The sequence below is a fragment of the Sminthopsis crassicaudata genome, chromosome 4 (assembly GCF_048593235.1).
Source record: "Sminthopsis crassicaudata isolate SCR6 chromosome 4, ASM4859323v1, whole genome shotgun sequence".
Taxonomy (NCBI): domain Eukaryota; kingdom Metazoa; phylum Chordata; class Mammalia; order Dasyuromorphia; family Dasyuridae; genus Sminthopsis; species Sminthopsis crassicaudata.
This window is the reverse complement of record NC_133620.1, coordinates 244,030,009-244,047,124: the sequence shown is the minus strand read 5'-3', so window position 1 is coordinate 244,047,124 and position 17,116 is coordinate 244,030,009. Positions and strand designations below refer to the sequence as shown.

The window sequence follows — 17,116 nt, the reverse complement described above, 5'->3', positions numbered from 1 at the left end:
CTCTTTTGATCTTTTCTAATTTTCCAGGAGTTTGTTCCTTGGGCAAGGTTTTGTTCCTTTTGTGCCAAGCTGTTAAATTCCCTTTCCAATTCTATCTTCCATAGTTCTTGTTTCTTTTCCAATTTTTATTCTCTAAGGCTCTCATTTTTATTTATAAAAATATTTAAAAACTTATTTCTTATTTCATCTCTTCCAGGAAATCAAGTTGAATTTGTGCCTTATGGTTTTCTTTGAGACTTTGCTCATGGATGTTTTAGAGTCATTCTCTTCTAGATTTGTGTCTTGAACATACCCATCATAGTATCTTTTTATGGTGGGATTTTCTCCCCCTTATTCTTCCAGCATTCTCCCTAACTTTGAACTTTATGATAAAGTCAGACTATGTATGCTTCTGCTGGGAGTAAATAGGCTGGCTCTGCTGTTATTTTCTTGGGGTATTAAATGTTGGATTATTATAAGTTCTAAGGATCTGGAACTTTAAAGTTTTTAGCATTCCTAAAATGGTCTGATTGACCCTCACCTCATCTCCATGTCTTAGAATACCTAGTTTCATTTAAAACTCAATTTATCCTTCTCTTACATGAACATTTTTATGATCTGTTCATTAGACAGTCTTTCCCCCTAAAATTATCTCATATTATTTTGCATAAATGAAGTTACATGTGGTCCCTTTTCCCTAGGATATGAGCTTCTTGAAGGCAGGTATTGTTTCATCTAATGATTCACTACTATGTGAAGGAACAACAAAAAAGAACAACCTAGAATGGGTTGCAGGAACTAGGCATTATAGTTATAATCAAATATGTGAAACTATTACTTCTATTTTATTATTTATTTTAAAAAATAATCCTAGGATACATAGTATAAATTAGCATCATTCTCATTTTTAAAATGAGTCAATAGATATAGAGAAAATTTAGGTCACCAGCTGGTTTGTGACTAACCAAGAACTAGAAATTGTTTCTTTACTGGCATTAAATTTTGTGCTCAGACAACATTGCTTGACTGCAATTTTGTTCATTTTACTGTCCATTTTGGTCTTGAGCTGAGGAATGAGTGATGGCATGTTAAGGAGCATGCTTAAGTGAAAGGGCAGGCCAATTCTCTGAGAGCCTCCACAGCTGTGAATCATAACACTTGAAGGCATTGCAAAGCAGCCTTTACTAATGCAGATGTTCCTTGTGGATTGGGAATGAAATAAATTGGAGGCAAGAGGGAAGAGGAGAGAAGGCAGATAACGCAACTGCCTCAAGGAGATTGCTCCATGTAGTAGTAGTATCATCATCATCATCATCATCATCATCATCATCATCATCATCATCATCATCATCTCTCATGAAGAGATCCCATTCTACAGGTGTGAGTTAGAACTCTAGCAGTCACTGGCAGGTGGCTCCTGTATAACAACAATGGCATAAATAGTCACCAAATTCAGGCACTTTAGTTCCATTCTTCAGGGGCTCTTCATTTCTACACTGTTGGGGTCAATGAGCTACTTCCAAAGTCTTTTTTTTTTTTTTTTATTCATTTTTCCAAATTATCCCCTCCCTCCCTCCACTCCCTCCCCCCGATGGCAGGTAATCCCATACATTTTACATGTGTTACAATATAACCTAGATACAATATATGTGTGTAAATACCATTTTCTTGTTGCACATTAATTATTAGCTTCCAAAGGTATAAGTAACCTGGGTACATAGACAGTATTGCTAACAATTTACATTCGCTTCCCAGTGTTCCTTCTCTGGGTATAGTTATTTCTGTCCATCATTGATCAACTGGTACTTCCAAAAGTCTTTATGAATAATATGAATAATAAGAAGTAGGTAGTCAAAATGAAATGGTATAAAGCCATTACCACTATTCTGAGAAACAAAACAGGAAAACCAGATTCTAGTCCTAACTATTACTTATTAGCTGGGTTTTCTCTCTCTAGGCAAAGTATTCAAGCTCTGTGTCCTCCATTTTGTACATGTATAAAAGGACAGAGCTGAACTAGGTGATCTCTAAGATTTCTTTTAGTATTAATATTTTAAGGCAGTACAACCTTACTGTCAAACCAGAGCCAAGCAATGGAAAGATCAGAAGGCAAAGACATGCATTCAAATGTGACTCAACAACTGGATAATTTTGGTTGAAATCTTTCTGGGAATATTTTTCCTCATCTACTAGATGTTTAAATTTATAATGCCTAAGATCTATACCATGGGTTAATATTTTTTGTGTGTCTCATGTTATCCTTTAGCAATCAGGTGAAACCCAAGGATACAGCATCTGAATGTTTTAGTTGCATAAGATAAAATGTATAGAATTAAAAAGGAATCCAACTATATTGAAATGAAGTTCTTAAAATTTATATATTTTTAAAAGTTTACCAGGTTACAATGCCCTGACATATTTCTACCACATAGTTTCTCAATTCTAAAATGGGGGGCTAACTAAATGTTTCAACACACACATACACATATGCCTTCAGCAAAAATTGAAAAGGAAAACAAATTTCAAGCACAGCAATGCCTGGCAGCCCACAGCTGCCCCCTTTTTTCCCTTGAGGCAATTGGAGTTAAGTGACTTGCCCATGGTCACACAGTTAGGCATTATTAGTGTCTGAGACCAGATTTTGAACTCAAGTCCTCCTGACTTCAGGGCTGGTACTCTATCTACTGCCCACCTAACTGTCCCACAGATGCCCTTTTTTACAACTCTCTGGCTTATCTTTCAGCTCCCCATTAAGAGGAAAGGTAGGATGACTGAATGTTCTTGAGAGCATAGGCCATTTATACTTTTGGCTTTGTACCCCTGGAGTCTAATGTGGTGCCACGCACATAAGAAGACTATAGTTGCATGCTAAACTGTACTCAAATGAAATCTCACATACTACTCCACTTAAAAACCAGGTGACAGAATGAAGAAACGAGCAAAAAAAGAGTTAAGCCTTTAGAGAAATTTGCTTAGCTTCTCCTGATTTCACATGCTAGAAAGCAATAAACATTTTTATTCCAAGGAACCTTCTTCTTCTAAAACTACATTATATTTTCCAATCACAGCATCTAAAAAAGTCAGCACTAGTCAAGAAGGTTATATGACATATGGAAATGATCACTAACTTATAATTCAGGAGATGTGGGATCTTTTACTTGAGTAATACTGAGTAGATCACTTCTTCTCATTTTCTTCATCTATAAAATAAGGCATAAAAAGCAGTCTCTAATATTCCTCCCAGCCCTAAAATTCAATGATTTTTCTCTTATCTAACTATACTTTCCCACTCCAAGTCTATCAGCTAATCTCAACTTCAAGCAATGAAACTCTGCTTTCACACACCCACATTTAGCCTTTCATGCCTATGAATTACCACAAATGCCATTCCCTATCACTGAAACACCCCTCCCACATCCTCTTCATCTAAAATGTCCTTTAATGCCCTTCCATTTTGTTAAAATCTCACCTCCTCCACAAAATCTTTCCATGTAAGCCCTGTTTAACTCATTATACTAAGCAATTTAATGAGAAAAATGCAACCAACATTACACTAGGGTACAAATCAATTTTGGGGTGTTAGGAACTCCTATTACTCATGGTAAGAATGTTATTAAGGAAATGGGGATCTCAAGGTAGCTGGAGAACTAAGAAAGTAAAGGATAGACATTTGGCTGATACTGATTAGGGCAGCATCAAACCTCTGAAAATATCCATCAAGCAGAGTATTCATCAAGTTTCCCAGGATTTTCACCCTTGTTTCTATCCTTCATTTTTAGTACCCTTAAGCTCACAGCTTTCAAGCATTAATGTGTAGTAAAGTTTATAAAATCATAGAAACAGAACTAGAACAACCCTCAAAGGTAATTTGAGTGGTCTCAAAACTCAAATAGAAATTTTTGGTTCAGCTATGTCTGATTTTTCATGATTCCCATTTGGGGGTTTCCTGGCAGAAATATAGTACTAGTTTGCCATTTTCTTCTTTAGCTCACATTATAGATGAAGAAACTGAGGTAAATAGGGCAAGTGACATGCTCAGAGTAACACTTTAATTATCCGAGGCCAGATTTGAACTCAGGAGAATGAGTCTTCTGGGCTTCAGATTTAGCACTTTACCCACTGTACCACCTAGCTGCCCCAAAATAGGAGGTCACTGAGGTTGTTGTTATTTGTCCATTATTTTCAGAGAGCCATCACATCAGAGAGGGAATGCCATGACATGCAAGTGAATTGGATTTAAGTGATGGAGTTCTGTGCAAGGTCACCTGCTTCACTTTTCCCTCCGGAGTCATCTGGGTCCATCTAGGTAGCCAAATATAGACCAAGACTGGAGATGGCCTCAGAGACAGTGGGAGACCTTGGCCTTTTTAAGCTAAGGTATTTTTAACAGGTTTCAGTTTGACTGAGGCTGTAACCATTTAGTGATTAAAACTAAGTAGCAATTGAAGCAAAAAAATGGCTTCTCTTTCACTTAGTCCAAACAAGAAAAATCATAAATAAATCTGGGAGGGGAAAACCTTCAAGATTTAATTCCTATATAAAGATTTCTCAGAGCTATTTATTGACTTAGATAATCACACATTAATATCATCTGTGTTATACTGTATTTGTTTTGCTATTTCCCAATTATATTTTAATCTAGTTCCCCACTAGACTACTCCCTTCATCCTGCAGTCAAGGCAACTGAAAGGAAAGGCTGCCAAGTGACTTACTGAAGGTTCTTACATAGGGAGTAAGAACTAGAATTCATATTTGAACCCAAGCCTTCTGATTCTAGCCATAGATTCCCTTCTATTATACCTTGATGTTTCTGTTTAGATATGTTTCTCCCACCTTTAAAAATTCTATCTGACATTTATTATTATCCCTATTTTACAGATGAGGAAATTGAAGTTGAAAGCAAAAGTGATAAAGTGAGCAATGGTGAGACCAGTAAGTGACAAAGTATCTGAACATAGGTTTTCCTGTGTCTAAGCTCCTGAAGGTAAGAGACAGGTTTAGAACACTATTCTTTTCCTTCCTTTTTTGCTATCAAATTACCTTGTGTTTTTTTTCTGATATAGATGTATGTATGTATGTATGTATGCACTATGTATGTATTTGTATATATGTGTGTGTGTGTGTGCATATGGACAGACACACACATGCAGCTAGGTGGTGCAGGAGATAGAGTGATGGGCTAGGAGTCAGTAAGACTCATCTTCCTCAGTTCAAATTTAGCCTCAGATATTTAGTAGCTATATGACCCTAGGCAAGTTATTTAACCTGATTTGTCTCAGTTTCCTCATCTATAAAAGGAATTGGAGAAGGAAAAGGCAAACCCCTCTAGTATCTTTGCTAAGAAAACTCTAAATGGGGTCACCAAGAAGTTGACACAATTGAAAAATGACAGAAAACTTCAGCCTCCTCCCCTTGGCAATAGAATCTGGCATTTCTTAAATTTTTACAACTTCTTGGTTCTATATTAAAGACTCTTCTTCAGGCATTGAGCGTTTATAAAGGATTTTCCAATCTTCCTGTGAGTACCCACTGCCACCTTTAATATTTTACTTCTGTCTTATCTGCAACCTAAAGGATATTGATGAATAAGTTGTATGAAGCCCAAGGAAGCAAAAAGAAAAAAAAAAGAGAATAAAAACATATTCCGGTTGCTGGAATCTACCTTGAAAATAATACCGGATCTAAAATAAGGAGAGAACTGAATTTGAATCCTGCCACTCACTTTGTGATCTTAGAATCATATACACAAAGCTTGACCCGAAGACTAGCCAAAATGTATGATTTTTCCTCAGATAAGAAAATGGAGGCCTAGAGAAATGAAGAGATTTGCCTAAAGTGCAGCTGGTTCTTGAACCCAGATATTTGGACTCCAAATGAAACCCTTTTCCACTGATTCCCTAATTTTGAGCAATATTACCTCTCTGAACCTTGGTATCCTTATTATATGTATTCGGATAATAATTATACCTCCTTCACATGTTTGTAGTGAGAATTAAATGAGGTAATGTTCATTGAAAACCTTAAAGCACTAGTAAATAACAATCATAATAATTTAGAGTAATTATAAAAATGTTTCTGCAAAGTTTCTGAGAAACAGTATTTTCATAAGCAGAATTTCAAACCTACATCAAATACTGTAGAGCAATGATCCTTAACTTTTTTTGTGTGTCATGGACCTAGCCTGCAGACCCTTTTTTAGAATAATGCTTTTAAATGTACAAAATAAAATATATAGGATTATAAGGGACATCAGGTTGAAATATACTTATAACAATTTTTTTAAACCAAGTTCATGGACCTCAGGTTGAGAATCCCCTAGTACCATATTATAGAATTGTAAAATCATTACCATTGCAAACAAAGGAGGGGAAAACCAGTTGATCCTCATCTTACTGGGCTCAAAATAGATGCTATGATGTACTAAAGATGTACTGATGTATTATAGATGAATACTTCTATTTTTGCATTTCTGTATCTAACATCTAGGCATCTACTACGGACTTTGACATGCTTTCAAATTTCAACACAAAATAAAATATAGCTTTGCTCTAAGTGCTGTCCATCCAGGCCCTTCATTTTATTGCTGACTATTTAAAGATCACTGTAAAGAAGTCTTTCACACAATTTCCTGCACATCTCTATAATTTGGGATGAGTTGTAAGCCAGCAGATTCTATTTGTAGGAAGAGTCTAAAATCTAATACGAACTATAGCATTGTTATAGAGTTGATATTACATTAGTAAATATCCAATTTCTTTAATTTTTCTTGCTGACAAGTTAGGAATATTGGGTTCTAATTCCAGCCCTACCACAAATTTGAGTAGTTTATAGAGCTGGAGGGCACCTTATAGATTATTTAACCCAATCCCCTCAGGTTTTTTTTTTTTTCCTGAGGCATCTGAGGGTAAGTGACTTGCCCAGGGTCACACACCTAGGAAGTTAAGTGTCTGAGACCAGATTTGAACGCAGGTCCTTCTGATTTTAGGGCTGGTGCTCTACCTACTGAGCCATTGCCCTATCCCCTCACTTTTCACATGAAAAATCTTGAGTCCACAGAGTTTAAGTAATTTGCTTGAGTCAACATAACAAACTAATTTAAACCTCTCTTGACTTTAGATTCCATTTGGATAATAAAAAAAGGAGGTTAGAGTAGAAAATTTCTCAGACATGGGATTCATTGGTTCTTTAAAAACAGGCAAATTTTCAATATAAGCTTTGGGGATTTCACAAGAAAACCTCAATTACCCCCAAAATTAAAGTATCCTGGACATCTTACAATCTGTTCAATAAAAAAGTATTATAATTTAACACTTTGGTTTCTACAGATAAAAGCTGAAGAGATTGAGAATTTAAAGATGTAATGTCTTCATGACTAAAGAAGTCTGTTTAGCACATGGCCCTTTTACTCATCTTACCCTGCTCCCCCCCATTCCAAAATTAATGATAAAAGTAGTGAATTCTGAGTTGAAGTGAAAAGCCCAAATTATTTTTCTTTTAAGTAATTTTATTTTTCCTAACCTTCTTCCTTTCCTCTAGCTTTTCAATTAAAATTAAAAAAAAAACACTTCCCCATTTAAGTAAATAAAGCCTGAGAACTTCCTAATGCAGAAGAAAAAATTAAACAAGGAAATTAACAAAGATTGTACACATTCACCAGTAAGGGGTGGGGGATGCTGGCCTTCAAGACAAAACATAATGAATATGCTAGTGATCTGGCACTGCCTTCTGCAAAACCTGCTGCCCTCAGGGAGTGAGCTGCCTACAGTACACCTGCTGAATGTAAATCCAGGCAAGTGTCTATTTTCTAGAACTGTTATCACTTCAAATTGGCTCAGACCTCCAGCATCTCCTTCACATTATAAACTTCCCTATTCATCTGAAATAATTCAAAACGGTTTCCCAACTGCCATCCCATTCTGATACCTAAGGCTGTTTTGAAAACCATCCCTTCATTCTGCTCTGGGTGTCCTGGCAAGAGGCACATGCTGGAGATGCAGTTGCTGATGCATATCAATAAGTATGAAATAAATTTTCATATTTTATCTCCTCGGAGAAATTATCAACTCTTACCTAAACACAACAGAATAAACATTTAATTTGGTATGTCAGAAAATAAAAAGCTTACATACTAACTTAAATTTACCTCCATGAAAAAAAATGAAAAAGCATATAGTCTATAAAGCAAAGACAGATAAGGAAAACAAAAGTCAAAGGAAAAAAAGAGAATTTATAACCAAGGAGAGAAGATGAGTTCCATTTTGGAAGAGGAGACCAATAGTAATAAAGGAGATGCTAGATTTCCTAAGATTTTTATCTGTTTCTGGGATTACATATTAAAAATTATTAACTTCATTTTCACTTCCTACCCAGGTTGCTAATGTATCATTTTAATAGTTATTTAAAATAAACACAAGAATTACTGACACTGGCTTTGCTTTAAGATTTTGCAGTTTTTATTAACAAATTATTTCAGTCTAAGCCACATTCTTTTGCTATATATAAAAGCTGAGGTATCATTATTTTGATTTATTTGTGTGCAGATATATTCTGCCCCCTTTTAGGTTAAGAGCTGAGTTTATATGCAAAGTTTAAATTTCATGCTTCAATGGCAATGGAACTCAAATCTACAGTAATGTTTAGGCATAAACTAGACAAAGTATGCTGATATTCTAACAGAGTCCTAAGGCTGTAAAGAGTCATATTTGGATATTATTGAATTCTATATAGAAAGTACAATCTTGAAAACTGTGCTTAAAATAGAATGCAGAATACTCAATAAATAAGACCATTGGGCTTTAGCTTCTTCTATTTTGCTTCTGAAGCATGTCTTATAAGCAATCGCTATTCTCATTACTATTCATACAAAAGAAAAGTTATAAGCTCATAATTTGGAGGCAAGTGGAGCAGACAGAGGAAATTACAGTCACCCACTATAGTATCTAAGAAGTACCAAAACAAGCCCCACCAGCATAGAGCAAACACAAATTCACAGAGGCTACAAATAGAAACTGTTTTGACAGATCTTCTGCTCTATTAGTTTGAAGAAACTAATTCCATTCGATTCTACAAACGTTTATTTAAAAACCTATTAGACAAGATAGAGAGTAACATAATGGATAGAAGTCTGGTTTTAGAATCAGAAAAATCTGATTTAAACCTAGAAAATTCCTTTATGCTCAAAATTTGGCTTTTACTGTTATGAGAATAGTTTACTCATTTGAATCAATTTAGGGGTTTCTATACCAGGAGTTCCTCGTACCAATGACATCACAGATCTAAGGAAAACACAAAAGTACTAGAATTTAAGTAAACTGACAAAAACCAAGAAGTTTCCATTCTGTTGAAGAGAATAAGTGCACAAAGAATAAAATCACTAATAACTGTTTAGGAAGGCACATGGGCAGGAATTTTTGGGGAAAAAGACTGAAAGGGAAAGAAGGAAGGACACAAGGTTTTGAACTCTAGAACATAATTCCTGATAGTCAATCAAAACATGGATATCATTGGTCTCTATATGGGTAAAGGCATCAAAAAACAAGTCATCAATATACAAAGAAATATAGAGAACATACAAGTCAGGGATCCATGTATAGGGAAAAGGAAGTTGAAATACATCAAAACAATTCCTGTACACTCTTTCTGTTTTTCAATCTTATAAAATAGGACTGCATACACACATATATATCTATATGTTAATCTTCAAAATATCCTAATATCTTAATAGATATATGGCATGTTTTCAGGGCAGCATAAGCTTAGTACTTGTGGTACTTTTCCAGGCCAATGCTCTATTTATTCTAGACCTGAGGGGCAGAATCTCTAGTCTATCTTTATTCACTTTGAAAAGAAAACACTTTAACTAAGTGTATCAAGGTTAAGGGAAAATGTGGACCTCAGGTTACCTATCAGGAGAAAACATGGGGCATTTACAATTTAGGGTAAATTGGATTTCAAATGCTATTAACTCAGATTTTTGGGTTTTGGTTTGTGACTCAAGCCAGAAAAAATACAAAAAAGGCTCCTAAAAGAAGAAAGAATCAGGCCCAAGCCCTAGCACCTGTCTCTCTCTCTTTTTTTTCTCCCTTTGGAAGGCCGGGAGAAGGAGATATCTTCAACATGCATCCTTAAAGGACAATATCTTTCCCAAAGCCCAATTGGTATTGGTGTTTGTTTTCCTAATCTCATCTCATTAAGATCTCCAGCTTTCTATCACATCAGTGTTTCAGAGTTTGTTCTTGTCTGAAAAGCAATTTTTTTCCCCTTTAACCTTTCAATTCAATTGATTCCCAGAGATGAAAACTGACTTTCCCTGAGATTAATTAGATACAAATCCTGGAAAACTCAAGATTTTCAAGAATAAAAATCTGATCTATTGAAAATATTACTTGGTAATCAGTTACATGAAAGTTACAGTTATTTGTAACTCTGACATTTATTAAGAGGACTTAAATCCTTTGTAAACGAGCTGTTCTAGGGAGTTAGATCAATAAGATATATAAAGGAGAGGGGCATCAGTGGTGGTGGAGTAGGAATTGCCCATGATCCAATCATGCAAAAATCTATAAGGGCTGCAGAGAAAAAAGCAAAGGGTGCTTTTAGTTATATATTAAGGTTGAAAAGCCTTTGATACCACTTCTTACAAATGACCTGTTTTGTTTCTGTGGGTACAATTCACACAGAGCTTCATTTGCAAATGGATGTGTGTGTGAATATGGGACTGTTCAATACAAACACTGCCTTTCCAGCACAGCCCAGTATAAAGGGGAGGCTGAAAATTAGTTAGTTGAATGTGAGAAAAAACTACCATTCCACTTACTAAGGAGAAATAATTGAACATGGATTGCCTGTTGCGCCTTTAATTTAATTTGGAGACCTTTCATCCTTTACTTTCCTGCCTTTGCAGCCAATACATAGGGAGCTAATTTGTACCTGGTTCATTTTCCTCCTTTTATCTTATCTACTTTAACATCATTCATAGAAATTAGAAATACCATGAATAAAAGATGAAGTCTGTCTTGGGACATTCTTTCTTAACTGCTGTGAATCTCTTTAAAAATGGTTTTATATTATTGGGGTTTTTTTGTAGGTGCTTTTTTCTAGTAGGAGACAAAAGGATAAAATGAACATTTTAGCTTTAGCAGTCTCTACTTTTCTTTGAATATATAGTTTTCCCACCCCCAAAAGAAAGAAATCCTGTTTTCAGATATACTTTTTAGCTTACGTACAAAAAGGTATATGTCATGTCCCTATAATATAATACAAAGGGTCTGCACCTGTGATTTCACTGGTATTGTAAACTTCCAACTGAGGAAACTCCTCCCTAACAATGTACATCAACACCAAGAGCTTTTAACTTTTTGAAAGTTGCTTAAAACATAAATTTAAAAAAAATAATAAAACAATGGATTTGAGGACAGCTTTCTGTCCACCACTCCATGAAATCTTCCAATGCATATGAAACCATTAAATTCTAGAGTAAACTTCATAATTCTTTTACATTAATAAATTAGGATTTAAAAATAACCTGACAACTAGGGAGAGTAATGTATCAATATACAGATTTCCAAATTTCATCAAATGGACTTTCAAAACATTCATTGTTACTCATTATGCAAATAAAAGAATAAGAAACTGTAAAAAGAGACTATTAAGTAACAGATGCCTGCCCTGCATAAAATGCTATATGGAGAGGGGATAATAAGAGGAGAGAGTGAGGAGAATTCAGAAGAATTGGAAAACAGCATTCCTGTCTTGTAGTTGCTTAATTCTAAATTCTAAAATTTTGTCATCCATACCATAAAGTGCTATGGGTGTGAGAGTTCCTTTTCTGGATATAATAAAAGGTATTTTTCTGTTTGATAGACAACAGATGTGCTGCTTCTTTTACAGCATAAGTTTATTTCTTTCACTCATACATCTTTCTGGTTATGAATCCATATAGAATATCTTACTGTGATTTTATATCTCTAAAATTTGTGCATATCCTCATTGTATATTGGGAATCTCTACAGTTTTCCTACCTTCCATACAATATACTTTTCTTCTACTCTAGCAATTATTCTTCCTATGTTCCAATAAAAAATCTACAGGAACATTTCTTTCTGTTTAATGTCCACTAATTAACACCCTCCCTTCTAGCTTGGGAGACATCAGAAGGAAGGTTGTATTCTGATGAGTTGAATTTCCAAGGATATGCCAATTCTCCCACCAGCAGGGGAAAAAAAGGATCTCACATCTCACATCAAGGAGCTAGAAGCTAGGCATAAATTGAAAATCATTTTCCTTTACAATCCAATCTCCTAACAGATTAATTAAAGAGAGTGTAAATTACTTTACATAAACACAATAGATGTTCACAGTTAAAGGTAACTTCCAAGTGAGGGAGGGGGGTGATTTAGGGTAAAATTACGGTGAATTAAAATTATGATTGTGATTCTAAATGAAAGTCACTTCTAATGAAGAAAGTACCCCAGCAGGAGAAAAAAATTAGCTAAATAAACTAAGAAGCTGTTGTGCTGCTCAGAAACATAGTGGGTGCTTGCCTAATGAGTATCTGTTGACTTGAATAATGCAAAGGTCCATCATACAAGCCCTAGCTTCATTTGTTTCTACAGAAAATCACAGGAAATCCATGTCTGAAGCAAAAGAGAAGGGAGAGTCGGTTCTTCTCTGGCTGTTTATGGAGTAGAAGATAATGAATGAAGAGATAGAGTAGAATCTCAGGATTACCCTCAGTCTTTCAGTTCTTATTGTCCTACCTCCAATTTTGAAAAAGGGATTCAGAATGGACCTGTGATTTCATTGTTACTGGAAATTTTGAGAGAAGAAATTCTCTTTCTAATACAGGTTAGCACTGTAGCGTTCCCAAGAATTGGCTAGGTCATTGAGAAATTAGTTAAATGATTTGTAAAAGACCAAAGAGCCACTAGGCCCGGGTGGTCTTGGTTTTAAGGCCAATTTTCTATTCACTTTACTTTGACTTTTCTCTCCATATCCTCTTACTATTTATATAAGCAAACATATACAATATACAGTATATAGACATACACACACACAGGCACATACCTACCTACCATACATACATATATATATGAAAATATGTCCCCAGATTGCACAAAACATGTGTGTGTATAGTATATATATACATATGTATATGTATATAACCTTGTTTATCTGTGGATGTTATTTTCAAGCCAATGAAATACAACTCTTTAAAGGGCAAGGAATACATACACACACATATATGTGTGTATATATATATATATATATATATATATATATATATATATATATATATACACACACACATATATATAGTGTATATGTACGTTTACATACATATATAGTGTGTTTGTATCTATTTATAGAAAAACTGTTTATATATTTATGTATTTTGTCTCTATGTCCAAAACCTACTACAGTGCTTGGCACCATGTACATGCTTAATAAATGCTGAATTGAATGAATGAAAATCAAAGCTGTGAATGGCATTTAGAAATGAAAGATCTTTACACTGTAGTTTGGAAAAAAATATCCCACAATATTTCATTTAGGAAGGTAGATACTAATTTGAACATAGAGAAAGTCAGAGAAGAATCAGGGAGTAGGGCAGACTGAGTCATGTTACAGACTTGAGATAGAGAGTATTTAGAAGCAAGAACAGTATGATTCATATTTGATATGATTTGTGAATATTATTGATTAAATGTCTAAACATGAAGAATGATAAAAATATTTTTGCACTCCCATTTTATTTGGGGGAGTCTGAGTGACTGTAAAAATTTAAGGAAGCAAGGAATGTGTTGTCTTTGAAACAATATTTCTTACAGAAAAAAAAAAAAAAGTTTTTAAAGAAATCACCATTTGTCTCTAGGAAATCCAGAAACAATAACTTGAAGCGTACCTGATGTTTGTGCATGTATTGGGATATTTAAACTTTAAAAGGATCACAAAGTAAACATTTGTCATACCTCTAGTGAAGTGGCCAGCTTGAAGAGATAGCCTGGATTCTGCTGTCAGGCCATGTCCCATTGAGCAGAATACTGATTCCCTCCTTGCAAAAAGCTATTTCTCCAAAGAAACATCTTGGAATAGGAGAGGGAGTTCAACATATTCCTTGGGTTCAAAAAAAGAGGTTAAACAAAAATAGCTGGGGATAGGGCAAACACATATAGAATGCCACAACGCAGTTTTTTCTTTGAAGGTGTTTAGTTCTAACTTCCAGAATCTAAAAGTTTGAAAGGAAAATTATTTGCAAAAAGGCATGTTATTGCTTCCAAATAAAATGTGCCATGGAATTGTGCACAAGAAAGGCAGGAGAAAACTCATTATTCAGATGCTATTTTTAAAATATAACCTTCCTATCTTTTCTTTCTACTCCTTTAGTAGATCTTTAGGAAGGCAGTGGTGAATCAGATAGGAAACCAATCTTGTTACATCATTTAACTTCTCCGTGCACTTGGCAACATTCTAATACTGAGAAGTAACAGAGTAGCGGTAGATTTTCGTGGGTGGATGGAGTTTCCACACCAGAAATTCTCTACACCAATGAAAATTAAAATTCTGAATCAAAAAGTGATTCTCTCCCTGATCTGGTTTTCTGCTTTGCTGAAATCTGTGATATGACCATTTTCTCTATTCCAATCCTTCTAAGTTACAACTTTTTCACTTCGCCCCAACTCCAAGATTTCCCAGTTTTAAGTGCTTTTTATTTACTTGTATTCCCAGTACCTAACAGCTCCGGGCAAGTAGTAGGTACTTAATAATTGCAGGTTGGGTTAAATGGGCTCCTCCATTCCTTTCACAAACATCAAATAAGTAAGGTCACAGCTGCAGGGTGAGAGGTAGACTATCTAGGTCCCCTCCTTTTAAAAGTGAAGGGGAGCCTGGTGAAATTGAGTGACCTGCCTACAGGTGGGTATTAAGTGGCGGGGCTGGGATTCGAACTCAGGTCTTAAAACTGCAACTCCAACAGTCTGCTGGTTTCAATCCCTACTAAGCAGGACTTAGCACAGGCAATGTGTAGTGTCTGAGGAATGGAAGTGTCCCCCTCACCCCATCCCTGGATGTGAAAGGGGGAGTAAGGGCCACCGGCTGCCTGTCTCTCTTCCCTTGGGGACGGGGCCGGGTGAGTGCAGGAGCGCCGGTGACCGCCACCCCAGGGGGAGGCATTGAGGATTCAGGACCTTGTTCGGGTGTAAAGGGGGGCGGAGAGGCTGCCTCAAGCGCACTGGGGGCCCCAGCTCCGGAACCCTGAGTGAGCCCCGCCCCGCGGCCCCTCCCGCCCCAGGTGCGCGGGAAGCTCACTACCTCTTGGAAGAGCTCCAGGCTGTAAGTGTTGTCGTCGTCGGCGAAGAAGAGTACGCCGGGCTGCGGCCGCTGAGGCTCGTGCTGGTGCGTCTGGCGCAGCCAGGCGAGGCCGGCGTTGCGCTGCTCCGTGGCCCGCGGCAGGCCGGGCCGCTTGTATCGCCGGGGCGTGGGCACGTGCAGGTGGGTGCTGGGCAGCCCCGCTCGGGCCAGGAAGCGGCTCACCAGCTCACTGCGGCCGGCCGCGTCCTCCACCAGGATCCAGTGCAGCTGCGCCACCTGCCGGAAGGTGTTGGCCAGCCGCGTGAGCTCTGCTTTCTGCACCGGGCGGCTGTAGGTGGGGGTGATGGCATAGATGGTGGGCAGCGGCGTGGGCAGCTGAGGCGGAGGCGGCTGCGAGCGGTTGCGAGTTTGTTCCACGCCCCGCTGGGGGCCGCCGTCGGGGCCGCCGTCCCGAGGGAGCGGCGGGGAACGCGGGCCGCTGGGGCGCTGGGCTGCGCCCCAGCGGCCGGCCGCGTACGGGGAGAAGTGAGGGTGCGGGCCGAGATGGGGCGCAGGTCGGCGGGGGTCCACGTCGATCATGATGATGACGATGAGTACCCAGGGCAGAAGGATGAAGAAGCGACTGAAGAGGAGGGACTTCATGGTGCGCTCACCCCCAACCCCTCTCGCCCCCATGGGGCCCCTCCAGGCCTTCCAGGGGGCACTCCGGGGCCGGGGGGGCAGGGCTCCTCCGAGCCGCAGCTCGGAACCCGGGGCGCTCAGCGCCCAAATGCCACCGCCGCCTTTCCTTAGTTCACGGAGCTTGGTGGGGAGCCCTCCCCATAGGGAGAGCTGGAGTCCCAGGGCAGGGGCTCAGTGCATGACAGGCAGCGCGAGCGGGGTACGAGAAGAGCCCCACTGAGGGGCGCGTTGGTTAGGGATGTGAGCGCAGTGAGCAGGTGAGGGGCCAAAGGGAGAAGCGGTTGGGCTTCCTTCTCCCACCTCCAGTTCTTCAGCTTAGCAGGTGAGTGGGGCTCCTTCCAGTCCCCTTCTTTTTCTCTTCCAGAGTTGTGTTGAAAAGACCCGAGTGGCTGGAAAGGCTGGCACAGGGCGGCCGGAGGGGGAAGGGCGGTGGTCTTTCACTCTTAATAGGCTTTTAAATCAGCCACGCTACTGGTCCAGATCTCCTCTCTGCCGTCCCGGGGCAGCAGGAAGAGGGTCTGAGAGAGACGGAGCAGGGAAAAGAGGTCCAAAGCACGCAGCACCCCCACAGGCTGGATAACAGCCTCGATCAGAGAAGAAGAGTAGCGAGTGCTCCCTTAGAGGAGGGCAGGCTTGAGTCAAGAGAGCGGTAGAAGAGGTTTTTCTTCCTCACATCCTGGTCGGGGCAGTGAGGACTTGGGAGAGATGCTGAGGACAGTCTAGCTGCCGCTCTGTGCCAAGCTGCCCCAGTGCCACCGCTGCTGCCGACTCTGTTGTGGTCCCTCCTCCTCTTCTCTGAACATCTCCCGTCTCCAGCAGCAAGATCCCAAAGCAAGGAAAGAAAAAGAAGAAAAAAAAAAAAAAAAAAAAAAAAAAAAAAAAAAAAAAAAAAAGGAGGGGAGGGAAGGGTTGTGATGCAGACTCTAGCAGTCCTCCCAGTTCTCCTGTGGGAAGACAGCAGCGCTGCTACTGGTAGAGAAGAAGGTTTGTGAGTGGGGAGGATGGGAGTGGGTGGGTGGGTGGGTGTGTTTGGGGGGGGGGGAAGCGAGGGAGGTCCTCCCTCTGCCTGGGTCTTGGTGCTGGCCAGAATGAAAGCCCCACGCAAGCCTGCTGCTGCTACTACTGTAGGTTCTGTAGCCGCTGCTGC

General features: G+C 38.7%; 1 protein-coding gene across 1 annotated transcript in view; it reads right to left on the bottom strand.

Annotated features, from left to right (window-relative positions):
* Positions 1-16,832, bottom strand: part of B3GAT2 (beta-1,3-glucuronyltransferase 2) — a 95,615-nt gene extending 78,783 nt beyond the window's left edge. Inside the window, exon 1 of the mRNA XM_074310566.1 lies at positions 15,289-16,832. Coding sequence (XP_074166667.1) covers positions 15,289-15,963 — 675 coding nt within the window. The 5' untranslated portion in view covers positions 15,964-16,832. The remainder of the gene's footprint in view (positions 1-15,288) is intronic.
* Positions 16,833-17,116: the final 284 nt, after the last annotated feature.